Raw genomic sequence first — 24,822 nt, forward strand, 5'->3', positions numbered from 1 at the left:
GTTGAGCAGTCTACAAGGGTCTGTGGTGCTATTTCTCTTCAGTTGTGGAATACAAATTGTGCAAATACTTTCAAGGCTAAACTGAGTAAGTGCATTGATGTATAAGAACTATTTTCTTTCGCCTTTGTTCATTTTGAGCAGCTAGGAGGTAGCAGAATTAGTGGGCTTGGAAGAGAAACATGAGGCAGAAGTAGAAGCTAAACATACTTGAGCTCCATGCGTGGGCAATTTTACATGCCTCCTACCTCCAATACCTTCCTCTGAACAGCAAGTGTATTCAGTGTGGTAGTAGAGAATGAATGCTTAAATGAAACCTGGGTGGAAGGGGCCTCAGGGTCACCTGGCTCAGTCCTTTGCACAATCCCCTGTACTATTAGTATTTGATCTAAATCTGCTTTGCTAAACACACTGCAATTGTTTTCCCTCTTTATGAGCATTTCAGATGTTTTGAAGACTGCTTAATCTCCTTTTCACCAAACTAAACTTACCTAGCTGTCAGCCTTTCTTCATACAGGTTGCATTCTAACTCCTTTATATTACAGAGCCCAGAAGTGCAGCTCTCTAGCGGAGTTCTAACCCAGGCTGAGTAGAACTGTGCTGTAAGACTCCAGGGCTGCACCAGGGTTGTCAGTGTCGACTCTGCCGCTATTGTTATTTGATTCTACTAGTGTTTTTCAGAGGCAGGATGTTACTAGTCATTACCATGTTCCCTCAGTTTGGATGGTCTGCACACACTGTCAGGAAACAGTGTGGTGTTCTGCCCCTAATGATGTCACTGTTACAAGAAACAGGCTGCAGGTTTTGGTATCAAGAAGCCTGGCCAAGTTTTATTGTGGGAAGAGGGAGTTAACAGTCAGACCGAAGGCAGGGTAGAGATGCACCTTACAAACTCAATAAGATGAATTGAGCACAAGCTTTTGTGAACATGAGTTCACTTAAACAAGCCTAGTGACTAATGTCCATGGTACTAGCTGTGTCATTTGTAGGGGTTATGTTCATGCATAAACAATGCTCAAGTCCAGTACAAAGTATTGCAAGGCCCCTTTTTATACACCAGTCAAAACAACTTAAATGTTTACAGACCTCACCCATTACCCAAATACCTCTGGGTTACTGCATCCACATCCTATTTCTCACCAATTAGTGCAATCTTCCCATCAGATGCAGATGCCTATTTGCCAGGTCACATTGATTGTTGCTTTGGAGGTCCTGTACTAATTCATTTTATCCATTGGCCAGAGAGGCACCTCTGAAACTAGCAAGCTACGTTTCCAACACTTCTGTTCAACCCATATACAGTGTGCCTAGCTTTGTTTCAGTGAGGCCTACTTTGGTTCATGCTGGTAGTAGGATCTGTGACTTATACATGCATTGATCAATGGTTGTGTTAATCTATACTCCAGCAAAGCCTACAGGTGTTATCACCTTACTCCTGTCCTAACAAGTCTAGTGATAAGGCCTCCCAAGATTCCATTTTTTGTGCAGCTGTTCCACATTGTTGACTTATGTTGAGTCTGATATCCACCATAACCCCAGGTACTACTTAGTAATACTGCTACCCAATCAGCTCTCTAGCCCCAGTATGTATTTGTGCATTTGTTTTTTCTTCGATGTTGCTCCTTACATTTGGCATTGCTGAATTTCATTCTGTTGCCTCTAGCCCAGTTCTCCAGTCTAGCAAGATCCTTTTAAATTCTGTTTCCCCAATTGTTTACAACCCCTCTCAGTTGTCATATGGACTACATCAGAAGCCTTTCTAAAGTCCCAAGTATATTATGTCCACTGAATTCCTCAAATGAGTTACCTTTGTCAAGGAGGGAAATCCAGTTTGTTTGGTATAATTTGTTAATAAAAGTGGGTAGTGATCAGCCTTTCCCTTTCCAGGTATTTACAAATTGACTTTTAAAATTTGCTCTGGTAATTTCCCAAGGTATGGAAGTCAAGCTGACTGGTCTGTTTCTCAGGTTCTCTTTTGCCCTTTTAAAGATAGGTACTATGGGATAGCAAAGGCTTAACTTAAATAATGACACCCAGCAGGGGAAAAGGAAGCAAGCACTTACCTCCTTGTCCAAGGACTGTGGCAGCAATATTGGCTGCTTCCTTGGTGAAAGCTCCCTCAAAATGGGCTGTGGTGGAAGTGTATGCTCAGGCCATGGCCAGACATTACATTTGTAGCTCTACAAAAATGTTCCTGGATGAAACAGGTACTTCTCTGGAATGCTGCCTCTTGTGGCACCACAGGTACTCTGTGTACAAGGCACTGTAGTACTATAAGGGCTCTTTCAAGCCCCCCGCATCCCATAGTACTTTGCTCTCCCCCATCAGGGGCTGCCTGGGTGCTTAGTGATCTTCAGGGCTGAGGCACAAGGAACAGAACTGCTTTGTTTCGCTCCCCACCTGCCCCCATCTCTGTCCAATTCTGAATCACTAAATTATTTCAAAACACTTTACAAGTAGTCATCTTCTTCACTCCCCCCAAATCTCTGTTCTTACTTAACACAGAGATAGAAGACAATTTTTTAAATCTACCGTGTCTACCCTGTTTTTCTGTGAAATATGCATACAGAGGGACTAGTGTCTGCTTAGGAATGGATCACACCTCATACTAGAAAGCAAGCACCAGCAGTGGATCCATACAGACAATCTTCATGCTGAGCTTGTATGTACTGAATGTCAGTTACCAACCACTTGTATCCACTCCCCCTTGAGATTTATCATAATTTATATAATTTAGCAGCTCATCTCATTTGCCCAGACCATAGCCTTGAAAGCACCTTCAAGTAAACCCTAACCTTTTCTTCCACTACTTTAGGCTGTTTGCCTTTTCTTATCATTTGTAAAGACTGAAGTAAAAAAGGCATTAAATAAATAATGCCTCATCTGTAACTATACCACCTTTTGATGCTGTAAGGGGCCTACAGTTTCTTTGATTTCCGTCACTTATAACATTTATATAGAATCCCTTTTTATTATCTTTTATGTCCCCTGCCAGCTGTGGCCTCTTGATTTTCTCCCTGCCTGCTCATGTGACACACACTCTTCCCTAGAAACATGACTAAATTTCTACTTTTTGTATGATTCCTTCTTGAGTTTCAGCTCATTGAAGAGACCAGTTTAGTCAGGCTGGTCTCCTGTTGTATTTTTCATTGCGTTGGGAAAAGTGCCTGTTATCCAAGTCTTGGAGGGAGTTCAGGCTGAAAGGACAGGGTTTAAACTAACTACTTCCCAAGGTGCAGAGGGGGTAATAGCTTACCTGAGCCCCACTGACTGGCATATGAACTTATACAATATTTTTCACCCATTAGAGGGAAGGGCAAGACCCTCTTAGGAGATGCTCCTGCTTTTTTCAGCTACCTTGGGTTGTTTCCTACTTTGCTGAACTCCAGATGGATGATGGTGGTTCATTGAAAACACACTGCAGGACTGATGACTTGTGCAGGTTTGAGGAAAAAACAATCTGAGATGCATTTTGAACAAAAGAAATATTTATTTTAACATCCTTCCCAAACTTCTGCAAATAACTGAACCAGACACACCTAAATATTCCAGGTATTGTGCACAACTGTTGCACTCAGAATGTACTAAACTAAGCAAAAATGCCAGAACAAATACAAACAAAACTTTACTCCTCTGTTAGTGAGGTCTCCAGCAAAAGTTCTTTAATACAGCAACTCTGAAACAAAAAAAGTGTTAAAATTAGGAGGCATCTTAAATCACAAACGGACCACTTATCACAGACCCCTTTCCCCTTATGGCATCAAACATAAAACAAGAAATGTATTCATCACGGGCTCATATGAATATGCAGTATAACTCATAATGAACTTCCCTCAGGTTCAGAGAAAAATCCCTTTAGAAGCAGGCATTTTCTAGAATAGTGTTTGAAAACCTGCTGCATCATCATAAAGAAAACATTTGTTCTTGCAACTGGGATTGCACTGGTCTGGGATGGTTTAGGAATACCATTCCAGCATTTGTGGGGGCGACTGGACCATGTGGCCACCCCTTGTATATATGGGAGGCAAAGTGGTTATAGTGAAGGAAACAATTGGTTCTCACTAGTACAATATATACAAACATTAAGGATAATTTGTTGCAGATTACCAGTCAATTGCAATTTCGCCTACTTCAGCAATTACCAGCATAAGCAGTCCTTACATATTCAAGCTCTGCAAATAGGGAAGGGATTTAACTGTTTCTCCAGTCCTTGCTGGCACTCGCACTAGACCCGAAACTCTGGTTTAAGTAAAAACCAGGATTGGTTTCTCAGACCATAAACTGCTGCTTTTAGAAAGAGTCAGAATAGAGTGCAGAAGTTGTAAGGGTAGGATCTGATCATACAGATGATACTAGATCAGTAGTCAGCAATCTACGGTGGACATGGGACTTTGGCAGCCTTCAGGGGTAAGGGGCTTCAACAGCAGTTACTCCCCCTAAAGCACTGTGGGCCAAAGTGGCTGGGTTTCCTCTGACCTGAACTGCATCACTCTGGCCTGCAGCCTATAAAAGGCTGCCAGCTGCTGTATCAGACAGGGTGTAGTGATTGTTTTCCTGCTACGCATACTCTCCTGTACATACTCAACTTAAAAAAAAGTATTTAAAAAAAAGTCACTACATTAGCATCCAAAAGGCTGCAGAGATAAACAAACCTGGCCAGTTCTGATCTTCCCTGACTGAAGCAGGGTGAGGGGAGTGGATAGGTAAGGTGGAAAAAGATTTTTTGTATCTGGATGGGAGGGATGATTGGGAGGTGTGGTTGGAATTTGCAGAAAGGTTTGCTTGTGTGGGAATTTGGGAATGGAGCCAGTGGTTGCGGTTAAGGGGGGCAGTTTGTGTTTTCAGATTTTGGGATGTTATTGGAAGAATCCTCTGGCTGTTTACTGTAAGCTGCTCTGAGTTTTTCAGCGAGGGTACAACATAACACTAATAATAAATAAATAAATAAATTAGTGTGCAAGTCCTACCTTCTATAGTCCTGCTTTGCAACAACCATCATATATACTGTACTTACATGTCACTCATATAGGTCTGCAAGTCCCATTTCTATCAGCTTCAAGTGAACTAATTTTTGCTCATTATTGTACAAGAAAATGGTGAACTCTGGTGACGAAGTCTGGAAATCAGAAATGCATGCAGCTTTAAGAAATACAGGAATGGTTTCAAATAGTAAAAACTGATTAAACACTACGATTATTCTGCATTGCAGCAATACCTAATGTTCCAACCAGGTTGGGACTCCTTTCTGCTACGTGCTGCATATAACAGTGACAATGCCTGTCACAGTCTAAAAAAGATGAGATCTAAAAGGCACATGAGCCATCAGTGGGCTGAAGGTTAAGAAAAACAAGGTAACAGGAATAAGTGAGGCATTAAATTAACTGCACGAGTAGAAAGAAGAGCAATGATGCTGCACTTAAAAGGAATTTTCATTAGGTACTCTGTTGATCTGAAGAACATGAAATAGTGGTAAATGAACTACAGTGAATTGAAAGGTTTGTATCTTTCGGGGACTGTGGGGCACATGACTTATGAGGAGATGCTGAGGGAACTGGGCTTATTTAGTTTGGAGAAGAGAAGACTGAGAGGGGATTTAATAGCAGCCTCCGACTACCTGAAGGGAAATTCAGAAGAGGACAGAGCTAGATTGTTTTCAGTGTGGCAGATGACAAGAACAAGGAGCAACAGTCTCAAGTTGCAGCAAGGGATTCACCTCCAAGGAGAATTATTCTGCGCTGGTCCGGTTCTGCAGGGAGCAAACCAGGAAAGCCAAGGCTGCAACTGAACTCCAACTAGCTTCAAGCATCAAGGACAACAAAAAGTCCTTTTTCAGATATGTGGGGAGCCGGAGGAAAAGCAAGGGCAACGTTGCAAGGGCAAACCAGATGGGGCAACTGACAACTGACGCCCAGGAAAAAGCCAACCTATTAAATAGGTACTTTGCGTCAGTCTTTCATCAGTCCCACGGGACGCCCATGCCTGCTATGGGACAGGGAGATCCGGGTGTTGGGGATCCCCTACCCTCCATAAATGCTGACCTCGTGAAGGAACATCTTGAGAAGCTGGATACCTTCATATGTGTGTGAATGATTTTCACTTTGCAAGTCTGAATGCCATGGTGGATGAAGAGGAGAAACGTTAGGAGGCAACAGAAGATGCCAAGGGAAAGCAAAGAAAGGACGTGGTAGCCATTAGTGATTACAACCCTTGTGTTCATTTGTGGCACTCTACTACTGGCCCATACGAGAACATGAAACAGAAGCAAGAATACTAGGTTCTAGTGGAAAGCACAACAATGAAGTCATTCAGACAAGAAGGCTTGGACACCAGACTCTGTCATATGATTAAGTTTTGCAAAATTATTTCAATATTGAATAGTGTACAGATCCATGTTAACAGAGTAGAGGTCACAATAAAAATGTTTTTATAACATTCACACTCACTGCAGAAAATGTTAACAAGAAAATCACTTGTGTCTGACAGGAACTCAAGGGCAGGAGACCCCACCCCCACCATCACAACTCACCAATGTGGAAGCAAAGAGCTTTTTTCCTTGAACACAGTCTACCATTGCCCACAATGCTTCCATACTCCACTCTGGGCAATATGGAATTCTCACTTTCTCTGTATCACGCAAAGGAGGTTTAAATCCAGCCAACAGAGCTTTCACTGCTTGAGCAGGATATTGCATAAGAACAGGAGGAATCTGACGTAATCTAGAGCAGAATGAAAACATTTGTCTATAAAATGGAAGATGGTAGTTTTTCCAACATCTACAACTGAAAGGTGTTACTGAAGGATACAGAGAATGTGCTAATGTTTATGGAACTAGGTTAGAGCCTTGGAGATGTGAGTTCATAGTTACAGACCATGCTTTCCAATGGACAATTTATGGGATGCTGGACATGTCACTTAGGCCTAGAGTCTCCAAAGTACTTCAGCACTGCAGTATCTAATCATACTTGGCTTCCCCTACAGCGTATAAATAGAGTCCAGCATCTACAGAAGAGATCTTGAGAAACCACTTAACTTGGAACCAAGGACCAAAAAAGAAAAACCCCAAAACCCAACATGGGATGAGTGTGGTACAGGCTCCTAACCTGCTGTGCCTGGATAAGGAGTGGCACTTACCCGTAGCTAGGAGAGGCATCTCTTCACTCAGGATCCACAATCATGAATCCTGCATTAGTCTGACTGCCTTCTTTCCAGAAAGGAAGGAGGGTGTTGAGGGAGATCCTAACCACTTAATGGTTAGGTCTCTCACCTGGGATGTGGTTCAAATCTCTTGTGCCAGTTTGATTCCCCATCTCAGACGGCCATCTTAAGCACTAGGGGTACCTATACACATGCTGGATGGCTGCTCTAACATGTGCTAATTGGCATGTGTTGGAGCAGATTTGATCAAGTCTGCCGGACTGTGTTAATTAACGTACTCCAGAAGCCTCTAGCAGTCAAATGAGCTTTAGTTTAAATGCCCTGCCACCATTTTGAAGCATGGATGCTGAATACAAGTGATGCTGCAGGTGCTTTAATTAGAATACCTTTTGGAGCCACACAATTAAAGCACATGTCCCTGTACCCCAGAGCATGTGTATGGATGCCCTAGGCTACAGTTGGTCTGTCTCCAACTCAAAATAAAAAACTTACTACAGAATGGAACAACCCTAAAAATGGGAGAGAATGAGAGAGACCCACCACAGAATGCTGGTAAGTCTGGTGGTCAGGGCACTTACCTGAGCTGTGGAAGAAGTGGGTTCAAGTCCCTGTTCCAAATTGGGCAGACAGGGTATTTCAATCACATCTCCCACATCCCAGACAAGTGCCCTAAGCACTGGTAGGGACAGACATTCTTACCCAGGGCTGTCCTGGGGTGGGGGTGGGGGGTGTGAATCAGGGCAACTGCCCCCGGCCCTGCAGACAGTGCTGTACAGGCCCTGCTGCAGCTGCCATGCACCGCCGCTTGCCACCCCTCCCTTCCCCTCCCCGGGCCCCACACAGGCTGATATGCCCCAGGCCCTGCACATCCCTAGGGATGGCTCTGTTCTTACCCACCCTAACCCACAAGCTGTCCTTTGTGCAGGCTGCATCTGGTTTCAGCTTGGGCCTTGCTGGCAAAGCTGGAACATTTAATTGGAGGGGAGGGGGAGGCAGGGAAGTCACACTTTGTACTTTTCAGCTTCTGAAGCGTCATCTTGAACTAGGGGCTAGTGTGGTAATGTCAGCTAAAGCTGCCTTACATATGCTAATGGATGGAAGCTAATTTGTGTCTAGGACTTAGTTACAGCTAATCATTGTTTTGTATGTGTCAATGGCAGCTGCACAATGGATTTAGATGTGTAAAGATATGGTTTAAACCCCTAAATACTCTGTGGATCCAGGCCGTAGCACCTCAGCATCTCAATTCCCCATGCATAAAGTGGGGATAAAAGCACAATCCTCCCTCTATGGGAGCTGTAAGAATACAGAATGTGAGGTATTCAGATACCTCAATAATGTGGACTATATATGTTCCCAAGACAGATGGACATACAGATAGGAAATGCTTAATGTTAATATTAAATCCAACTTAGACAAGATGCTTGTGTTTGAACAGAAGTTAAAAATATAAATGCTCTGTGTTTACCTGCTTGTTGGTAGTTTTTTAGTTGATCCATAGTCAATAAACTGAATCAGAATAGTAACAGGGTCAAAATCTTTAATAGAAAGAAGTTTTGCTCTATACCATAAGCCATCGCTATACTCTGCAAGGCAAGGCATTTCTGTAAGGAGAAAAATTAAACATAAGACTTAGAAGATCCTTTAACTGAACTCTAAACTGAGTTGTATTATGTCATCAAGATACGAAAGGCTTTGTTTTCTCTTTCTTACGCTGCCACTCTTTGTAACTTCCACAATACATGACAGGTATATAGTATATGTTTAACTTTTGGGCAGCCAGGAATAGCACACACATCCCCCTCCGCCATTATGTGGACACCTCAACACACAAACAGCACGATTCCTGCCCCCCACTCACTGGGCAGCATCAGGCTGACTAACCAGTTGTCCTTCCACCATGCTGCCCTGCCCCAGAGACTCTTGCTGCCACACCAGTAGGAAAAATGCAGGGACTGCTGGTCGAGTGGGAGCCCAAGGGAGGTAACTAGTTAGACAGCCCTTGCATTTGGGAGTCATCCAAGAACTGGGAGAAACAGTCCCATCAGAGGAGAGAGTACTTATAAAGGATGATCTAGAACAGGAATGTCAAATTTATTTGCACTGGAGGGCCGGTCTGGACAGTGGGCCTTCTTGGTGGCTGGACAATCTACCTCTGGATCCAGCTGAGTGAGTACCCTAAGCAGCAATTCTGTGATGGGTAGTGGGGGCAAGTGGCATTTATCCCCTGGTTGCTGCCTGCACTGGCATACCAGCTCTAGCAGCTGTGCCAAGAAGTCCTGTGGGCTGGATGCAAGGGCAAGTTGTCCAGCCATAAGGAACTGCTGAGGGCCAGATCCTGCCCACTAGCCGTACATTTGATGCCTGGTCCATCTCAAGAAACAACTTTCTGCAGGAGAAAGACCTAATCTCGATCTGTTCTGTTTTTCTTTAATAAAAGGCTGACAACAGGTGACAAAAATGATTCAAGTACACATGAAGAACCCCCACCTCAAGGGTAAATCATCTGGTTTAAAGAGCATGAGTAGAGAAAAGCTGCAGGCTCCTTGGCCACATGCTGCACAGGCTGCAAGCAACTCCTGCTGTGCTGCACCAACACTATGTGGAGACTCTGAGTTCCCCACTGAGGCCTCCAACCTCAGATTCCCTGGGTGAACTGCCCTACCTCTCCTTGTCCACACACAGAAGGGGGCATGAAACAGAAGCTAGAGGAGGGAGGGGAAGCCCAGAGACTCCAGACAGCAACAGGAGCAAGGAGCAGCACCCAGCCCAGAGGGGGCTGAGAGTTGCAGGTTAATCCCTCAGGACAGCCCTGTTCTACTGGAACAGAGTAGGAAACTTCTCTTCCATTAAGTCCATGGGAAAGTGATAGAATAAAAGTGAGCTTGTTTGGAAAATCCCATTCCCAAAGGAGAGATTTCTATTTTATGCTTTCTGTAAAATACATAATTAGATGCAGAATATACAAGCTTTTCATAATTACCTGTTCTAAAATCTGTTAGAAAAGGAAGAGAATCCACATCTTTGTTACACCTCCTCAGGACTTGATCCAGGCTCTCAGTTTCAGAGTTCCAGTCAACTCTACCATCTTCTGTGTCATTTTGGCCTTCAGTACTCTCTACTGAATCAAGGCAAACATACACCTAAGGCAAAGGACAGAGTTTTCTAAGAGACAGACTACAATTCTGCAGACTGATCACATCAAAACTGACTCCAAATTTAATGTGATGTTAAAAGGATAATGACTTCCATCCTGAAAAAAGTTCATCATTAAGATACATTGGTTTAAATTCTAAATTGAATTCAGGTGAAACCTGAGGAAACATACTTGGTAACAAAAGGTTTGTCTATATCCCTCCCGACTATGCAGCTGGTCCAATCATAGAGATCACCCAGTAAAATCCTTGCCTCTTGCATTTTTATTTGGACCATCATGGCTGTAACCAGGGATCCTGGTTTTCTCTGTTTTAAAATAATGCCCAATTTTCAGTTAAAAAAAAGGTAACCCCAAATCCATATTTTTCCATAAATTTTAAATGAGACACTACTAGTATATAAGTGTGTGTGTGTGTTGGTTCATTTTAATCATCAAACAATGTGGATTTGGGATTACTTTTTTTTTTTAACCAAAAATTGGAGATTTTTTTAAATCAGAGGAAACCAGGATCCCTGACTATAACATTACCCCAGCACTACCATTTCATTTAATAGGTATTTAATACATAGATACTGGCAAAGTGCTAGCTTACAGAACTAGAAGCAAGGAGACATGTACTTTGCATGTGTACAAGCAAAAAGTTTTCTTATATTATTGGGAAGCTAGCACGCAGCAATTATGGGGCGGGCAATTATTATGGGTAGGGCTGCTTACTGAGTTTTGGCAAGTCATCAAGGGCCATATGACAGACAGCCAGGGGCAAATAAATATTAATTTACTAAATTTTTTAGGGGCCCTGCGGGCCGGATAGAATGGCCTGGCAGGCTGCATATGGCCTGCAGGCCACATTTTGCCCACCCCGAGCTAATATCACTCCCAGAGGTAAACTTTATTTTGCCCTATGTAACACACGGGCGTCCCAGGGCGGATCTCAAAATAGGCCCGCCCACTGGTTTCCAGGCTACCCACCTGCCTGTCTCTCCTAACATGCCTTGATGTTCCTGATCGTCAGATGTTAATCAGGCGGGAGGCTGCCCTTTACCTGCCCTGATGACAAGGGCCTCCGACCTCTTTTTGACATGTCCCATGCCTCGCAGATGTTTCCAGGGCTCAGATCCAGCCCCAAGCCTGCTCAGCCTAGCACCTGGCCTCCAGCTTGTGCACCGTGACACCTGGCTTTAGTTTAGTCACCTGGCCTTCCTGCTTCAATGGGGCCTCACTTGGCTTTTCTGCTTTCACAGGGCTTCACTTGGACCTCCAGCTCAACACGGCCTGATACCCGGCCCTAGTCTGGTGGCACATACCTGGCCTCCACAGACCCCTTTGACCCCATCTCTTGCCCTACAACCTCCATGTCTAAGGCTCCAATTCAGGGTGCAGTTTCAGGTCATGCCCAGAACCATGGAGCCTCCTTCCCCATAGCCCCAGCCCTTACCTCCGAGGTTTTAGGCATCAGCTCAGCTGGATGTTGCCTCCTCAGCTGGTAGCAGCAAACTACTGCAGGCAGTTCAGGTACCCAGCCCTTATATACAACAGCTGGCCTTGTTCCCCAATCAACCATCAGTGCTGGATTGGTATTAGTCAGCTGTAGACTGCCTGGCTGCTGCCTATGCCCTGTGCTCTGTTATACCGTAAAGAACAAAGCTTTGTTCATTCCAGTATGGTATTTTAAACTATGCTAAATGCTTCCACTGCTCAAAATTTTACTCCCCCCTGACTCCATGAGGCATGCGTCTTAGCAGAACTTCTGATCAGAGCCAAAAAACATATGCTTGAGATCATTTTCCTCATATAGTTATGGTTAAGGGGTAGGGGCAAATGACTTCTGAGAAGAGGCTGACGGAACTGGGCTTATTTAGTCTAGAGGAGAGAAGATGGAGGGGGGATATGATAGCAACCTTTAACTACCTCAAGGGGGGTTCAAAAGAGGAAGGAGCTAGACTGTTCTCAGTGGTGGCAAATGACAGAACAAGGAGCACCAGTCTCAAGTTGCAGCAAGGACATTTAGGTTAGTTATTAGGAAAAACTCTTTCACTGGGAAGGTAGTAAGTAAAACACTGGAACAGGTTACTCAGAGAAGTGATGTGTCTCCATTGCTGGGCGTTTTTAAGATCCAGCTACATGAAGCCTTGGCTGGTATGATCTAGTTGGGGACAGTCCTGCTTTGAAGCAGGGGATTGGATTAGATGACCTCCTAGGGTCCCTTTCAATCCTAATTTTCGCTTCTGTGAAATAGCTTAGTGGGGGTTAGAGCACAAGACATGGGAAAACATGGGGCATTTTACACATGCTCCAGGGGTGGGGGATGCCTTAATTAGAGCAGCTCTGAGACCCACTTTAATTAAAGCACTTGTAGCATCTTGTGTATCAGTGTCCCCATGCTTCAAAATGCCAGTGGGGGCACTGTAACCTGAAGTGTATTCAATTAGTCGAGTCTGCTCTGACATACTGTAATTACATGCATTTGAGCCTTCTCAGCCCCACCCCCCCTCCAGAGGTTTTAACCCACATCTGCTATGTTTCTAATGTAGTACCATAACTCCCAAGCTGTAAGGATGACATAGTTGTGAGCGCCTTGTATTATTTCCCTCCCTGCTTCGTTTTTTTGAAGCTGGCCTGTTGGTCAGCCAAGATGGAAAGAGTCATGGGGCCAGAAGAGCAAACAAGAGGGAGCCTGACTTTACTCCATGGAGAAAATGCTGTGTTCTGGTTGATCCCTGCTTCCAGTATTTCTGCATTGTTGTGCTTACAGATCAACCTCCTCCTTCCCAAAAAAGAACCATAGCAATCATACTTGATTTGTATGTGGGACTGCTCTAGAATCTCAATAATATGGTAGTACTGTACAAAGCAAATGTTCTTGCACTGCAAACCCAAGGGCCATACTGGTTGTCCCTTAAGAATGGCATGCTTTTGATTCATCATGGTGATGGTGGGCTCAGAACACATGGAAGAAGCAGTGTGACAGATGGACACCACCGTATATTGTTGCAAAGTATCTCTCTGATCTACTTCACTGGAGTGGGAATCATGCACTAATCCTTCATCATGAAGCTAGAAGCTCAAAAGCGGTAAGAGCTCTGCATGAAGTTGAGGCTTCACAGAATTACAGAAAATTAGTTGGATGGGACCTCAGGAGGTCATCTAGTCCAACCCACTCCTCAAAGCAGGCCTGTCCCCAACTAGATCATCCCAGCCAAAGCTTTGTCTAGCTGGGTCTTAAAAACCTCCAAGGATGAAAATTCTACCACCTCTCTGGGTAGCCTGTTCTAGTGTTTTACTACCCTCCTAGGGAAAAAATGTTTCCTAATATCTAACCTAAACTTCTCTTGCTGCAATTTGAGACCACTGGTCCTTGTTCTATCGAGACCTTTAGCTTTACTGTAATGACCTGGTAAGATTTGGGTTCCCAGATCAGTGGTAGGTCAGCACTGCACCAGAGGCAAGAAACAACTCACACGGTAAGCTGGACAGAAACCATGACAAATTATGTCAGAGCCCTGCTTTCAAATTTCTAGTGTTTTGGATTCAAATGAGCATTTTCCAATAATAATAGAAAAAAGAGTGAGAAAATATCCATAAAAATACCTATTTCCTCCTCCTCTACCATCCCTAGACAGGTACTGCCTATCTAGGCAGCATGTTCTCCTGTGCTGTCCACATTGATGACAAAGTCAATGAAAGATTAGCAAAAGCTAGTGTGGCCTTTCACAGACTCCGTAAGTCAGTCTGGGACCACAGAGGCATCAGAATGTCGACAAAACTGAAGGTTTACAAAGCCATCATCCTTCCAACCCTCCTTTATGCCTGAACCATTTACCAGTGTCATGCCAAGAAACTAAACCACTTTCACCTGTGCTGCCTGAGAAAGATACTAAAGATCAAGTGGCAGGACAAAATTCCGGACACCAAGGTGCCCAGAAGATCAACTCCCCAGTATTCACTCCCTGCTGAAACTGGCATAGCTAAGATGGGCTGGCCACCTCTCAAGAATGCCTGACGTGTCTGCCAAAGGAAGTATTTTTTGGTGAACTGTCAAATGGAGTACGCTTTCAAAGCGCATGAAAGAAGCAGTACAAGGACACCCTAAAGGTGTCCCTAAAGAGTTTTGGCATTGACTCAAGAGTCGTGGGAGCAAATTGCTTACGACCGTCCATCTTGGAGGTCCCAAATCCAGAATGGAGCATTGGCTTTTGAACACCAATGCACAGCAGAAGCAATGAAGAAATGCATGGCCAGGGAACTGAAAACCTTCTGTATCCTGTCCTCATCACTCTCCTGTCCCTGCTGCAGGAGACTGTTCAAAGCAAAGACTGGATTTATAAGACACCTATGTACTCACGTCACCTAGCCCCCACCCTCCTTTGTTCTCCTTCCTTTCCCTTTTTTTTCCTCCTTTTCCTTCTTTCCCCTTTTTTCTTTTCTCCTTCCCTTTTCCTTTCCCACTTCTTTTCCCTCTTCTTCTCTCCCCTCTCCCTGCTGGATGTGGTCGTCTTCACCCACGAAGGACGAACACCACGTGCTATCCCTTAAAGAAGTGTATCTGGATTTTTGAATGCCAAAAACCAGAGTCATATGGATCCCAGGTTTTGGCTTCACACTTCAGTGTAATTTGACTTAAGAGCTACATGTCATATCCAGCATTTTAGTAAAGGCCTATTGTATTTAAATTTGTGAACAGCTTAAAAGATATTTTATTTTGTATGAACTGACATGAAATTTTAGGCTGAGGACAACATGGTGAGTCTTGGGCAAAACTCTGCCATTGCACCAAATGAGTGAAATCATGACTTTTTAAAAGAGGTTGCAGGATTCAAACATTTTGATAAAAACTCTTTGTGCAAGCAGACCTGCATTTTTTCCCTTAAAGATCAGGAAAGACATTCAAATTTGCATTACTTCCACACTGGCACCTGTAGTTACATCAGTTATTCACAGAAATTTAAATGGTCAATTGTAAGCTGAAATACCTCTGTACTGACACTGATTTTTCTGACAGTATCCACAAAGTTGTATAATCACAGACATACTTTAGTAATGACTATAACCACTACATTACCTCATTAGGTGAAACAAGGTGCTTAACTTTAACAGGAAAGCATTCTCCTGGAAGAGGTGGTGATGGCAAAGTATACGGTGGCAAAACCGGAGTCTCTACTTCAAGTAACAGCTCCTAGAACAAGGCAGGGTTTAGTTACAGCTGTATGTTTCATTTATTAAATTAATTCAAATAAGGTTAAAAAAATCCTTGACAATGAAACAAAAATAATTCCTGTGGTTCTGTTTTCCTCATGAGATATTTTTAACTAGATAAGGACTTAGGAACAAAACAAGTCAATTCCCAAAGATTTGAAAAAAGGGATATAAACACTTAAAGAACAATCAGATCATTCTAAATAGTTGAAAATATTAACCCTCCCACCTACTAAAAACAAGTACTTAATTTGAAACTAAAAAGAGAGAGTGATCCATCTGCAAGGACTGCAGAAGCCTTATAGCATTCCTGTGAGATTTTAAAAAAAGGTTATATAAGATGGAGTATAATTATAGTTTACTGTGCACAGCAAACATTTAGGACTGTAAGTGAATATCACCTTATCAGACCCCAGCAGATTTTCAGATCGAATCCGTGATCCCAACAATCACATCTCCTGCTGTACTACACATGCATGGCAGAAGGTGTAATTGTGGGATCGGGGATCAGATCCCAAACACACACTATTGCCAGTGCAAGAGAAACCCAGGATCACGATCCTGATCTTCCCCTGCACTGGTAAGTAGCAAACGAGGTGCCAGGTGCGCCTTGCTTGGGGTGCCAGTCAGGTGATGGGTGCTCCCAGGCCTGGAGGCGCAAGGGCTCTATGCTGGTAGTGGCCATCAGTTGATTGGCCTGGCCCTAAATTCAAGTTAAGATGCAATGGATACTAGTCACAAAGTGATTACACATATTTTGTGTACCGTATTTTATGGTATACATGTCTACTCAGTGTATAAATCAACCCCATATTTTTTATCAAAAAGTTAGGATTTTCACAGACCCAGTGTATAAATCAACCCTGCCTTGCCAGAACCAACTCCAGGAGAGGCACCAGGGACTTCAACTTGGCTGTCACCTCATCCTGGTGCCTTATAAATGTGGGTCAGTGGTGGCCGTTACAGCTGGAGACCATGAGCTGCAGCCAGGCGGACAGCAGTTGAGCTCAGTATGGGGGCTGCGAGTGACACCTGCCTGGCAAGCACCACTCACTGCTGCCACTCTGTGCCCGGGTGCAGCTGGCAGCGGGTGGCGGCTCCACCCTGCTGGCCAAGATCTACCCACAGGACAGCCACTGGGCTGCAGGTAAGTGTCCGTGGGCTAGATTTGATGGGTGTGGGGTTTGGGTGCCCAGCTCCAGGGTATTGGGAAGGGGAGGCAGGAGCCCAGCCTGGCCTCAGTACTGGGGAAGTGCATAGACACCAGCACGCCAGCTCCCCATGGGCTGGGTGTGGAAGAGCGCTGGCATACAGTCCGGCTGAAGACTAACAAACTTTGAAACACAAGGTGTTTAAGTCGAGGTGGAAATTTAAGGGTAAATATGTTAGTTTCAAACTTCGAATTATACACTATGAAATATGGTAATTACTTTGTGGTTTATTCTCTGTTTTATCATGCCACTAATTGTGTGAACATGTGGCCAGGTTACTACCATATTTACTTGAATATAAGATGAGCTCCCCCCCAACGAACATGGGAGAAAAAGCCCTTCGTGTTTCAGTCACATACAGAGAAACCCCATTAAATGCATTGTAAAGCAGCATCTGCTTAGTAATGAAAGCCAACTATATAATTAATGAAATGCAGCCAACAATAAGCATGACTATAAAGTACATGGCTCATATGGGGCAAACATGCTGATGGGAACCTGCCACAAGGATAGGTTAGTGCAATCCATCTGAATGATATATGTTAGTTCCCACTAAGTGCAGTTCCCCTCAGTGATTACTTTTTAAAGTCATGGTAAGCCACTACATTGTATACACTTTTACTTCCTCTTCACTCCCACAAGTGAGCTGTACCTTTTTTTTCCATTTCCAGTGATTCCTGTTTCTTCACCAGCCTTAAATGTCTAGCAAACATCACCAAACAGGGCCCCAAACAGTTCACCCAGAATCTCTCTGGTATCTCCTCTCTCATCCTGTCACATATGATTAGTGTGGCCCCTACCTCTATGACGTGAAACCAGACCAGTCTGCTCTACGCCTCATCTGAACATAGATTCTGGAACAACCTAGTACTTATGATAAGAACACCTGGTTTCAGTCATGAATGGGACTAATTAGCACATGGATTCTTTGTGGGGGGCATCTGAAATACACACACATACTGAGCAATGCTGCACTGTGGGGTTACTGTGGCTTGAAATGCTATTGACTCTGCTCTGCTGAGATCCAGCTCAATGAATTATGTGGTAAATAATATGCCTTTTGGCTTTGGACCAGTATCATGTATAGTGGGTGTGTCTACACATGCACTTTAATGTGCAGTAGACTATTTTACTGCACATTAAAGCATCATGTAAAAAAATGCACAATTACGCTAACGCACAGTAAAATAAACTACTGCGCACTTAAAAACCATGCTCATTCATTGCTGGACATTAAGGCAGCCTAATGCTCATTTTAGTATCTCACATTGGAGGTACAAAATTTAATGTGCATTACAAAAAATTCCTTAATGCATGTGTAGATGTGCCCATAGTTTCATAGCTGGTAGGGCTGGAAGGGACCTGAGCAGATCATCAAGTCCGACTCCCTGCCATGGGCAGGAAAGGATGCTGGGGTCAAATGACCCTGGCTAGGTGACTGTCTAGCTTCCTTTTGAAGACTCCCAGGGTAGGGGTGAGCACCACTTTCCTTGGAAGTTGGTTCCCGCTCCAGCCATCCTGATTGTGAAGTAGTGCCTCTTGATGTCTAACCTGAATCTACTCTCAGTCAACTTATGGCCGCTATTCTTTGTTATTCCCAGTAGTGCTCGGGGAAAAGGGACTCTCCCATTGCCTGCTGGTCCCCCTTGGCAAGTTTATAGGCAGCCACCAGATCCCCTCTCAGCCTTCTCTTGTGGAGGCTGAACAGGTTCAGGTCCCATAGCCTCTCCTCAGGGCCTACCCTGCTGCCCCCGATCATGTAAGTGGCTCTCCTCTGGACCTGCTCAATGCTATCTCTGCTGAAGTGCGGCGCCCAGAACTGGGCGCAGTACTCCAGCTGCGGACTGACCAATGTTGCACAGAGGGGGAGGATCACCTACCTGGACCTGCTCGTGATGCATCTATGGATGCATGACAAGGTGTGGTTAGCCTTCTTGACCGCATCCCCACATTGGCGGCCCATGTTCATCATGGAATCAATAGTGACTCCAAGGTCCTTTTCTGCCTCTGCACTGACAAGAAGGCAATTCCCCAGGCTGTAGGTATGCTGCTGGCTTTTCCTCCCTAAGTGCAATACCTTGCATTTGTCCATATTAAAACCCATCCTAGTCTCACTGGCCCACCTCTGTAACCTCTCCAGATCTAGCTGTAGCCTGTTTCTCTCTTCTAGTGTGCTCACTTCTCCCCACATCTTGGTGTCATCTGCGAACTTGAACAAGGTGCTTTCACCCCTTCGTCCAAGTTGCCAATGAAGATCTTGAATCTTCAAGATGTTCAAGTTGGCCCGAGGACCACGTTCTGGGGGACCCCACTGCCCATGTCCCTCCAGGTCGAAAACGACCTGTCCATCATCACTCTCTGAGTGTGGCCCTCCAGCCAATTTGTGACCCATCTGACTGTGTAGGCATTGACACCACAGCCACCTAATTATTTAATGAGGATGGGGTGACAGACTGTGTCAAATGCCTTCCTAAAGTCTGTATTATAGACTTTAATAGAGGTACTATTTAAAGGGGGGTTTATGGAGAATGTGCTAAAAAATTTGCAACAGCTTCAAAAATGGTAATATGCATCAATTCTGGAAGAACTACGTCTATGGGTACTATATACAAATTAATACAGCTATGTTTATTTCAAGATCAGTTTTTCCAGTTTTGTTCCTCATTTCCATGTACTCAGGGAGCATAGTAGTGTAGCAGTGACAGTAAGGAGGAGGCAGGAGCTACATGACCCCCCCAGATTTTAATCCCTGCTGTAGCAGTGGAAGGTTGACAAATTCAATACAAACCTACAATAATAAGTTTCTATACTTGGAAAACTATAACAAATGTATCAATTTTCCATATATAGAATTGAATAATTGGGGGGCTGTCTTATGTCCCAGGGCAGTAAGACGTGCCTGATCCTTTAAGGGCAGAAACAGCCTAGCCAGAGAGCCCTGTAGGTTGCCTGAGCAGCAGGCTAATGAGGGAATTAGTCGGCACCTGCACGCAGTCAGCTGACCGGCAGGAGGCAGAGCCCTGGGCACATACAAGTCTCTCGGCTGGGGCTGGCAGAGGTTAATTCTCTGGCAACCACCAGAGGAAGGAGCTGCTGCATGAAAGAGCTGCCCTTAGATGTATGGTTGTCTGGTTTGCTGCCTGCAGGACTTATAAGGTACCATGTGTAGAATAGCACACTAGACTAGGGGAGAAGTTTGTCTTCTTAAAGGGGCAGAGCGTGACCCCATCATTACTGATATGTTATAGCCCAGGGGCTGATGTCTGTGTTGTCATTTGAACTGGTAGTTTGGGATGAGGCTGTGAGAGGAGATATGGAGGCCTCAGTGCCCAAAAGAGGCATGCGATTGACTTGGGCCAGGTCAGCAGCTGGCTTGGTGCTTGAGTTGTTACACAGCTGGTACAGGGAGGGTGCATACAAAGCATAGAGCATATAAGGGGCCAGAGAGCCTGGCGCCAGAGGGGCACAACGAAGAGCTAGCACCTCAGTGGGCCTAGGCTAGAAGGCCCAGCCATATTAAAGAGGCCATGGCCAAGTAGGTCCCCAACAGAGGTGACAACATTCATATAACATCTGTGAAGCATGGGGCATAGTATGGAGAGGTTTGGAGCCATGCAATTAGCCCATAAGGCTTATGGTGTCTCGTGAGGCATTGACTTGGTTGAGACACAGCAAGGGGCACAAGAACCTGTTGGGTCTAGTAGGGTTCAACAGGACCGTGGCTACACAAACTCGTGGGCAGCCTCCCTACTTATTATTTTTCCAAGAACGTGTGGCAGGGGAGACTAGAAGGCACCCTTGGGCAGAGCAGGCACGGTCACAGAGCCCTAGGAACATCATGGACATCCCTAGGGACCCCGTGTAGTGACATCTTATAATCATGGTCATTTTATATTTGAGTAAATATGGTACTCAAGACATGATTAACTTGTTAATCAAATCTTAAGTGTACCATCTGCCAGGGACCTCAGAGTCAAATAGGAGTTGCAGTGGGAGCTGGAAATTTCTGCCCTAAAGAGATGGGCTTCCATGATGCTACAAAGGGGCAATTTAGCAAAGGTGTGACAGGGTTAAACCTGTCTATGTGCAGTTACAAAGAGAAGATAAGTGCCACTGAGGACTGGATTTTGCCCTTCCCACATGCAGTCAGGAAGGGACCAAAACCCCAGGCAGCCATTCAAGCATCCTCATGCCTCCATTTTGGTGCAGAAATTAGTTTTCTCACTTCATAAAACATCCCTCAAATATGGAGGACTGATTTGGGGGAAAAGGTGCATGTAGTATGCAAATAAATATGATCTATCATAGGGCTGGCAACCCCAATGATTAACACTCCATATACTCTAATTTAATATCTATCATCTGAGTGTATTAAGAAAGGCAACACTGATCTTTAGTGTTGCTTGCAAACTGGATGGGATGCTGAATGAAGATGTTTTGCATTTTAACTGAATTCAAGTTACTTTCCTCAATCTCATAACTATTGCAGAAGATGGAATTTTAGCCTCACAATTTATGTGCTCTTGTGGAGCTTGTTGAGATGACTGAATCTAGGGGAATCTCCCAGACAGAAGATATATACATATGCATCCATCTTTCTGATATCTTATGCATGAGGTACATATGCACCTATGTAAGATCTACCCTTGAACATATCTGAACCTTTATTATGTGAGTAATGAGACTTGGTATTACACAAGAAAATTATCAAGAGTTCCTGCCGCAAAAAGTTTACGGTTGAGATAACTTTTCTTTAAACTATCAGCATAAGTGGATATTTTTTCTTTAAGTTAAATATTTCTACTTCACCCCATTGTAGATTTCAAGAAAGAAGCAAGTCCTTAGCAGGGATATGAATGAAACAACTGTAGATGATCTAGCCCAAATTATCAGGTAAGGTAATTATGTTTTGAGATAAGGATAAGTCCACAAAAATGAAACACAGAAATTGAACACTGAAACTTACTTCAAAGCTGATTTCAAAGTTGTCCTCCAAACACTTTTCACTGCAATTTATGACTTCCTATAACAAAAGTAGCATATATACCACTGTTTGTAACAGGTTCTTTAGAAATATTTGAAATATGCAGAGATAATTTATACTTACTATATAATAAGGCAGCATTTCTTTAGTTCTCACTATAGACTTCAATTCATGAAAGGATGGGAATAAAATCAACAGGAGTTAAGCACATACTCAAAATGAACGTAGGCTTTTGAGTCTGATTTTGCAGTTTGTAATAGGGCAAAATTCTCAATGAGTTGCAATGGCAAATTTTGTCTGACAGAACTACAGAATCAGGCCAGTTTCATTACAAGGAAGGAAAGCCGTACATAAAAAAGGCACTGCTTTCCGGTAAGGATGGACAAGCTTTTGTTTACATCTTAAACACAGTTTTTTCCAAGTGTAAGCTGTACAACTCCTGCACTGACCGCAGGGTCTTGCTTACATGAGACTATTGCTTCTCTCAGAATGTGTTTCCCTTGGCCAGCTATTTCACAACAGCTTTTCTCCAAAAGTCTTTTGAAGCCTTCCTTCAAAACTTTCCAACACACTTTGGGTATGTATACATGGCAGTGTGGAGTGCAGAGATCTCCCAGCTAGCTGAGACACTGGAAGCAGCAAAGACATTTTAGCACAGTGCTCAACAGAGCTAACTAATTTTTTCTTCACAGCACTACATTGTGCTATATCAAGTTTCAGTCAAACTTCTATTTAGTTATCTCTTTTGGTGCATCTCCAAAGTCAGTTAAATAAGTAAGATGTTGGTGTGCCAGGGATGGCCTCAGGGGCCTGCCCAGAGCCCTAGCCTGGCTGTGGCAGGCAGCTGAGAGGCCGCAAATGGCTATACCAGGGTCCAGAGCCCCAGACCAGCTCATTGCTGGCAGCAGGTACATGTGAATCTTGGGCTGGACAGTGGGGAAGAGGCCAGGGCTGCGTTGCCATAACAAGGATCGGACTTCTTGCAGCTCCCCTGCTGTTTGCCCTGAGGTGTGTGTGTATTCACCACTGGCAATGAGCTGGGTTGGGGCTCCGTGGACCAAAGTGCAGCCACTTGCAGCCTCCTAGCTGCTTGCCACAGCTGGCCTGGGCTCTGGGCAGGCCCCTGCCACCTGCCATAGCCCAGGTTGCTTGCAGCAGGCAGTGGAGAAGCTGCACCTGGGTCTCCAGAGCCCCAGCCTGGCTTGTTGCTGGTAGCAGATGCATGAGCATCTTGGGGCAGATAGTGGGGGAGCTGCAAGGGGCCTGGATCCTTGTTATTGCAATGCAGCCCTAGCCCCTTCCCTGCCATCTGCTCTAAAGAGCATGTGCCAAGCAAAATTTTTCATGTGCCATGCTCTGGCACATGGGCTGGGGGTTGCCAACCCCTGGGCTAAACCTTTTTTCATGACAGTTCTTTGAGACACCTTTTTGTATCAGTTTTAAGAAAATGAACTCACTAATGATGACATTCATTTTCAGTTTACTAACCACTGAAAAACAATTCATAATTCTCTAGAAATGTTCTGGTCTACTGGCAATGAATTCTGGTCATAGTAACGTTTCTTATCTTAACAACATATAAATCTGTAAAACTAGATAAAGAATTATAACAAGACAATAATGACAACAACATGTGGAAAACCAACCAGCTGATCTCTTTTATATTCATTAAAGCAGCAAAAACTAAAATTGGATTTTACCTACCAGTCCTAGTCCAGTCTGATCATCTTCAAGGACACAGTGTTTGTGGAATGCCATAAAAGAAGAAAGTGATACCCCATCAAAATAGATATTAACAGGCAGTTTGCCCCATGGATCATCTGGACGTTCCTATTTAAGACAAAAGAAATAAAGTATTACCATATCAGGATCTATATTTCACAAACACAAAGAACAAAGGCAAGAATACCCAACTACCTGTGGGGACATGCATGTCACAGGACAATCATCCCTGCTCCCAATCTCTCAATTCTAATCCTCAAAAGGAACTTTCAAAACATCTTTTGTGGACGAGTCTACAAACTTCACTTCATAAATCTACTGGATACAAAACATCGTGGCTCAGTATAGACACTGGATTTATGACACATTACAACCTGCCTGACATGCGATTCACCAGGTACCTGCCTGACCTGACCGCTTACATTTTTCTTTTTCCCCACTTTTTCTTCTGTCCCCTCCCCTACTTTTCTATCTTTTGTCTTACTGATTTCCAACTATTTCCTTTTTCATTGAGAGCCTCTTTCTTTACCTTGTATTATTACCACTGTAGTGTTTCCCTTTGGCTTTCCCCCTCTTCTTCCCTCTCCCTTCCCTGCTTTGCCTTTTGTTTTTCTAACTTCTATCTATTTATATTTTCACTGACATCCTGTCACACTTTTAGGTTCCCTCATTACTGTTTTCCTGTTCTCTATTTCCTTTAGAAGACAAGGTAGAAAAGAGGCTATCGCTGTAATTTCCCCTTTTTTCCTCTGCTTTCTTCCCCTCTCCCTTCCCTGCTTTACCTTTAGTCTTTCTAATTCCTACTTATTTACATTCTCGCTGATATCCTGCCACACTTTTATCTTCTCTCATTCCTTGGAGTCCCAGACCAGCAGAGATTCCCTATACCTGAAGGATGACTGTGCCTGATAGCTTACTAAGAACTTTTTTCCAACTACTCAGTTGGTTTAATAAAAGATACCATATCTACTTAAAGAACCACAAAAGCTACAGTAACTTGCCCCTATTATATACTAATAGTGTTTACATTGCAAGGTGATTTAAGAGAGATCTAGAGCCTACTAGTAGCTGCCCTAGGTATCATAGGCATAGGCCTCATAAATGCCTAAGTATGAAAACAGGAAAAGGGCCAACACAATGCCCTTAAAAAACGGCAAAAAGGAGGACCTGGGGAACTACAAACCCACTTTCATAGATTTAATAGACATTAGGGCTGGAAGGGACTTCAGAAGATCATCAAGTCCAGGCCCCTGCCCAAAGGGCAGGAAGTCAGCTGGGGTCATAGGATCCTGGCAACATAAGCATCCAATTCGCTCTTGAAGGTGTTCAATGTAGGTGCTTGAACCACCTCCGATGGCAGGCTGTTCCAGACCTTGGGGGCTCAGACAGTAAAGAAATTCTTC

General features: G+C 44.0%; 1 protein-coding gene across 2 annotated transcripts in view; it reads right to left on the reverse strand.

Annotated features, from left to right (window-relative positions):
- Positions 1-3,465: 3,465 nt before the first annotated feature.
- Positions 3,466-24,822, reverse strand: part of RNF17 (ring finger protein 17) — a 112,334-nt gene continuing 90,977 nt past the window's right edge. For both annotated transcript variants that reach the window (XM_019530213.1, XM_019530212.1), the window contains 8 exons: positions 23,402-23,527; positions 21,680-21,736; positions 15,369-15,482; positions 10,136-10,295; positions 8,621-8,756; positions 6,524-6,713; positions 5,012-5,113; positions 3,466-3,673 (listed from right to left, as the gene is read on the reverse strand). In XM_019530213.1, the coding sequence (XP_019385758.1) occupies positions 5,015-5,113; positions 6,524-6,713; positions 8,621-8,756; positions 10,136-10,295; positions 15,369-15,482; positions 21,680-21,736; positions 23,402-23,527 (882 nt within the window). In that variant the 3' untranslated portion in view covers positions 3,466-3,673; positions 5,012-5,014. The remainder of the gene's footprint in view (positions 3,674-5,011; positions 5,114-6,523; positions 6,714-8,620; positions 8,757-10,135; positions 10,296-15,368; positions 15,483-21,679; positions 21,737-23,401; positions 23,528-24,822) is intronic.

This window comes from Crocodylus porosus, unplaced genomic scaffold (genome assembly GCF_001723895.1).
Source record: "Crocodylus porosus isolate Cpor-Errol unplaced genomic scaffold, CroPor_comp1, whole genome shotgun sequence".
NCBI lineage: Eukaryota > Metazoa > Chordata > Crocodylia > Crocodylidae > Crocodylus > Crocodylus porosus.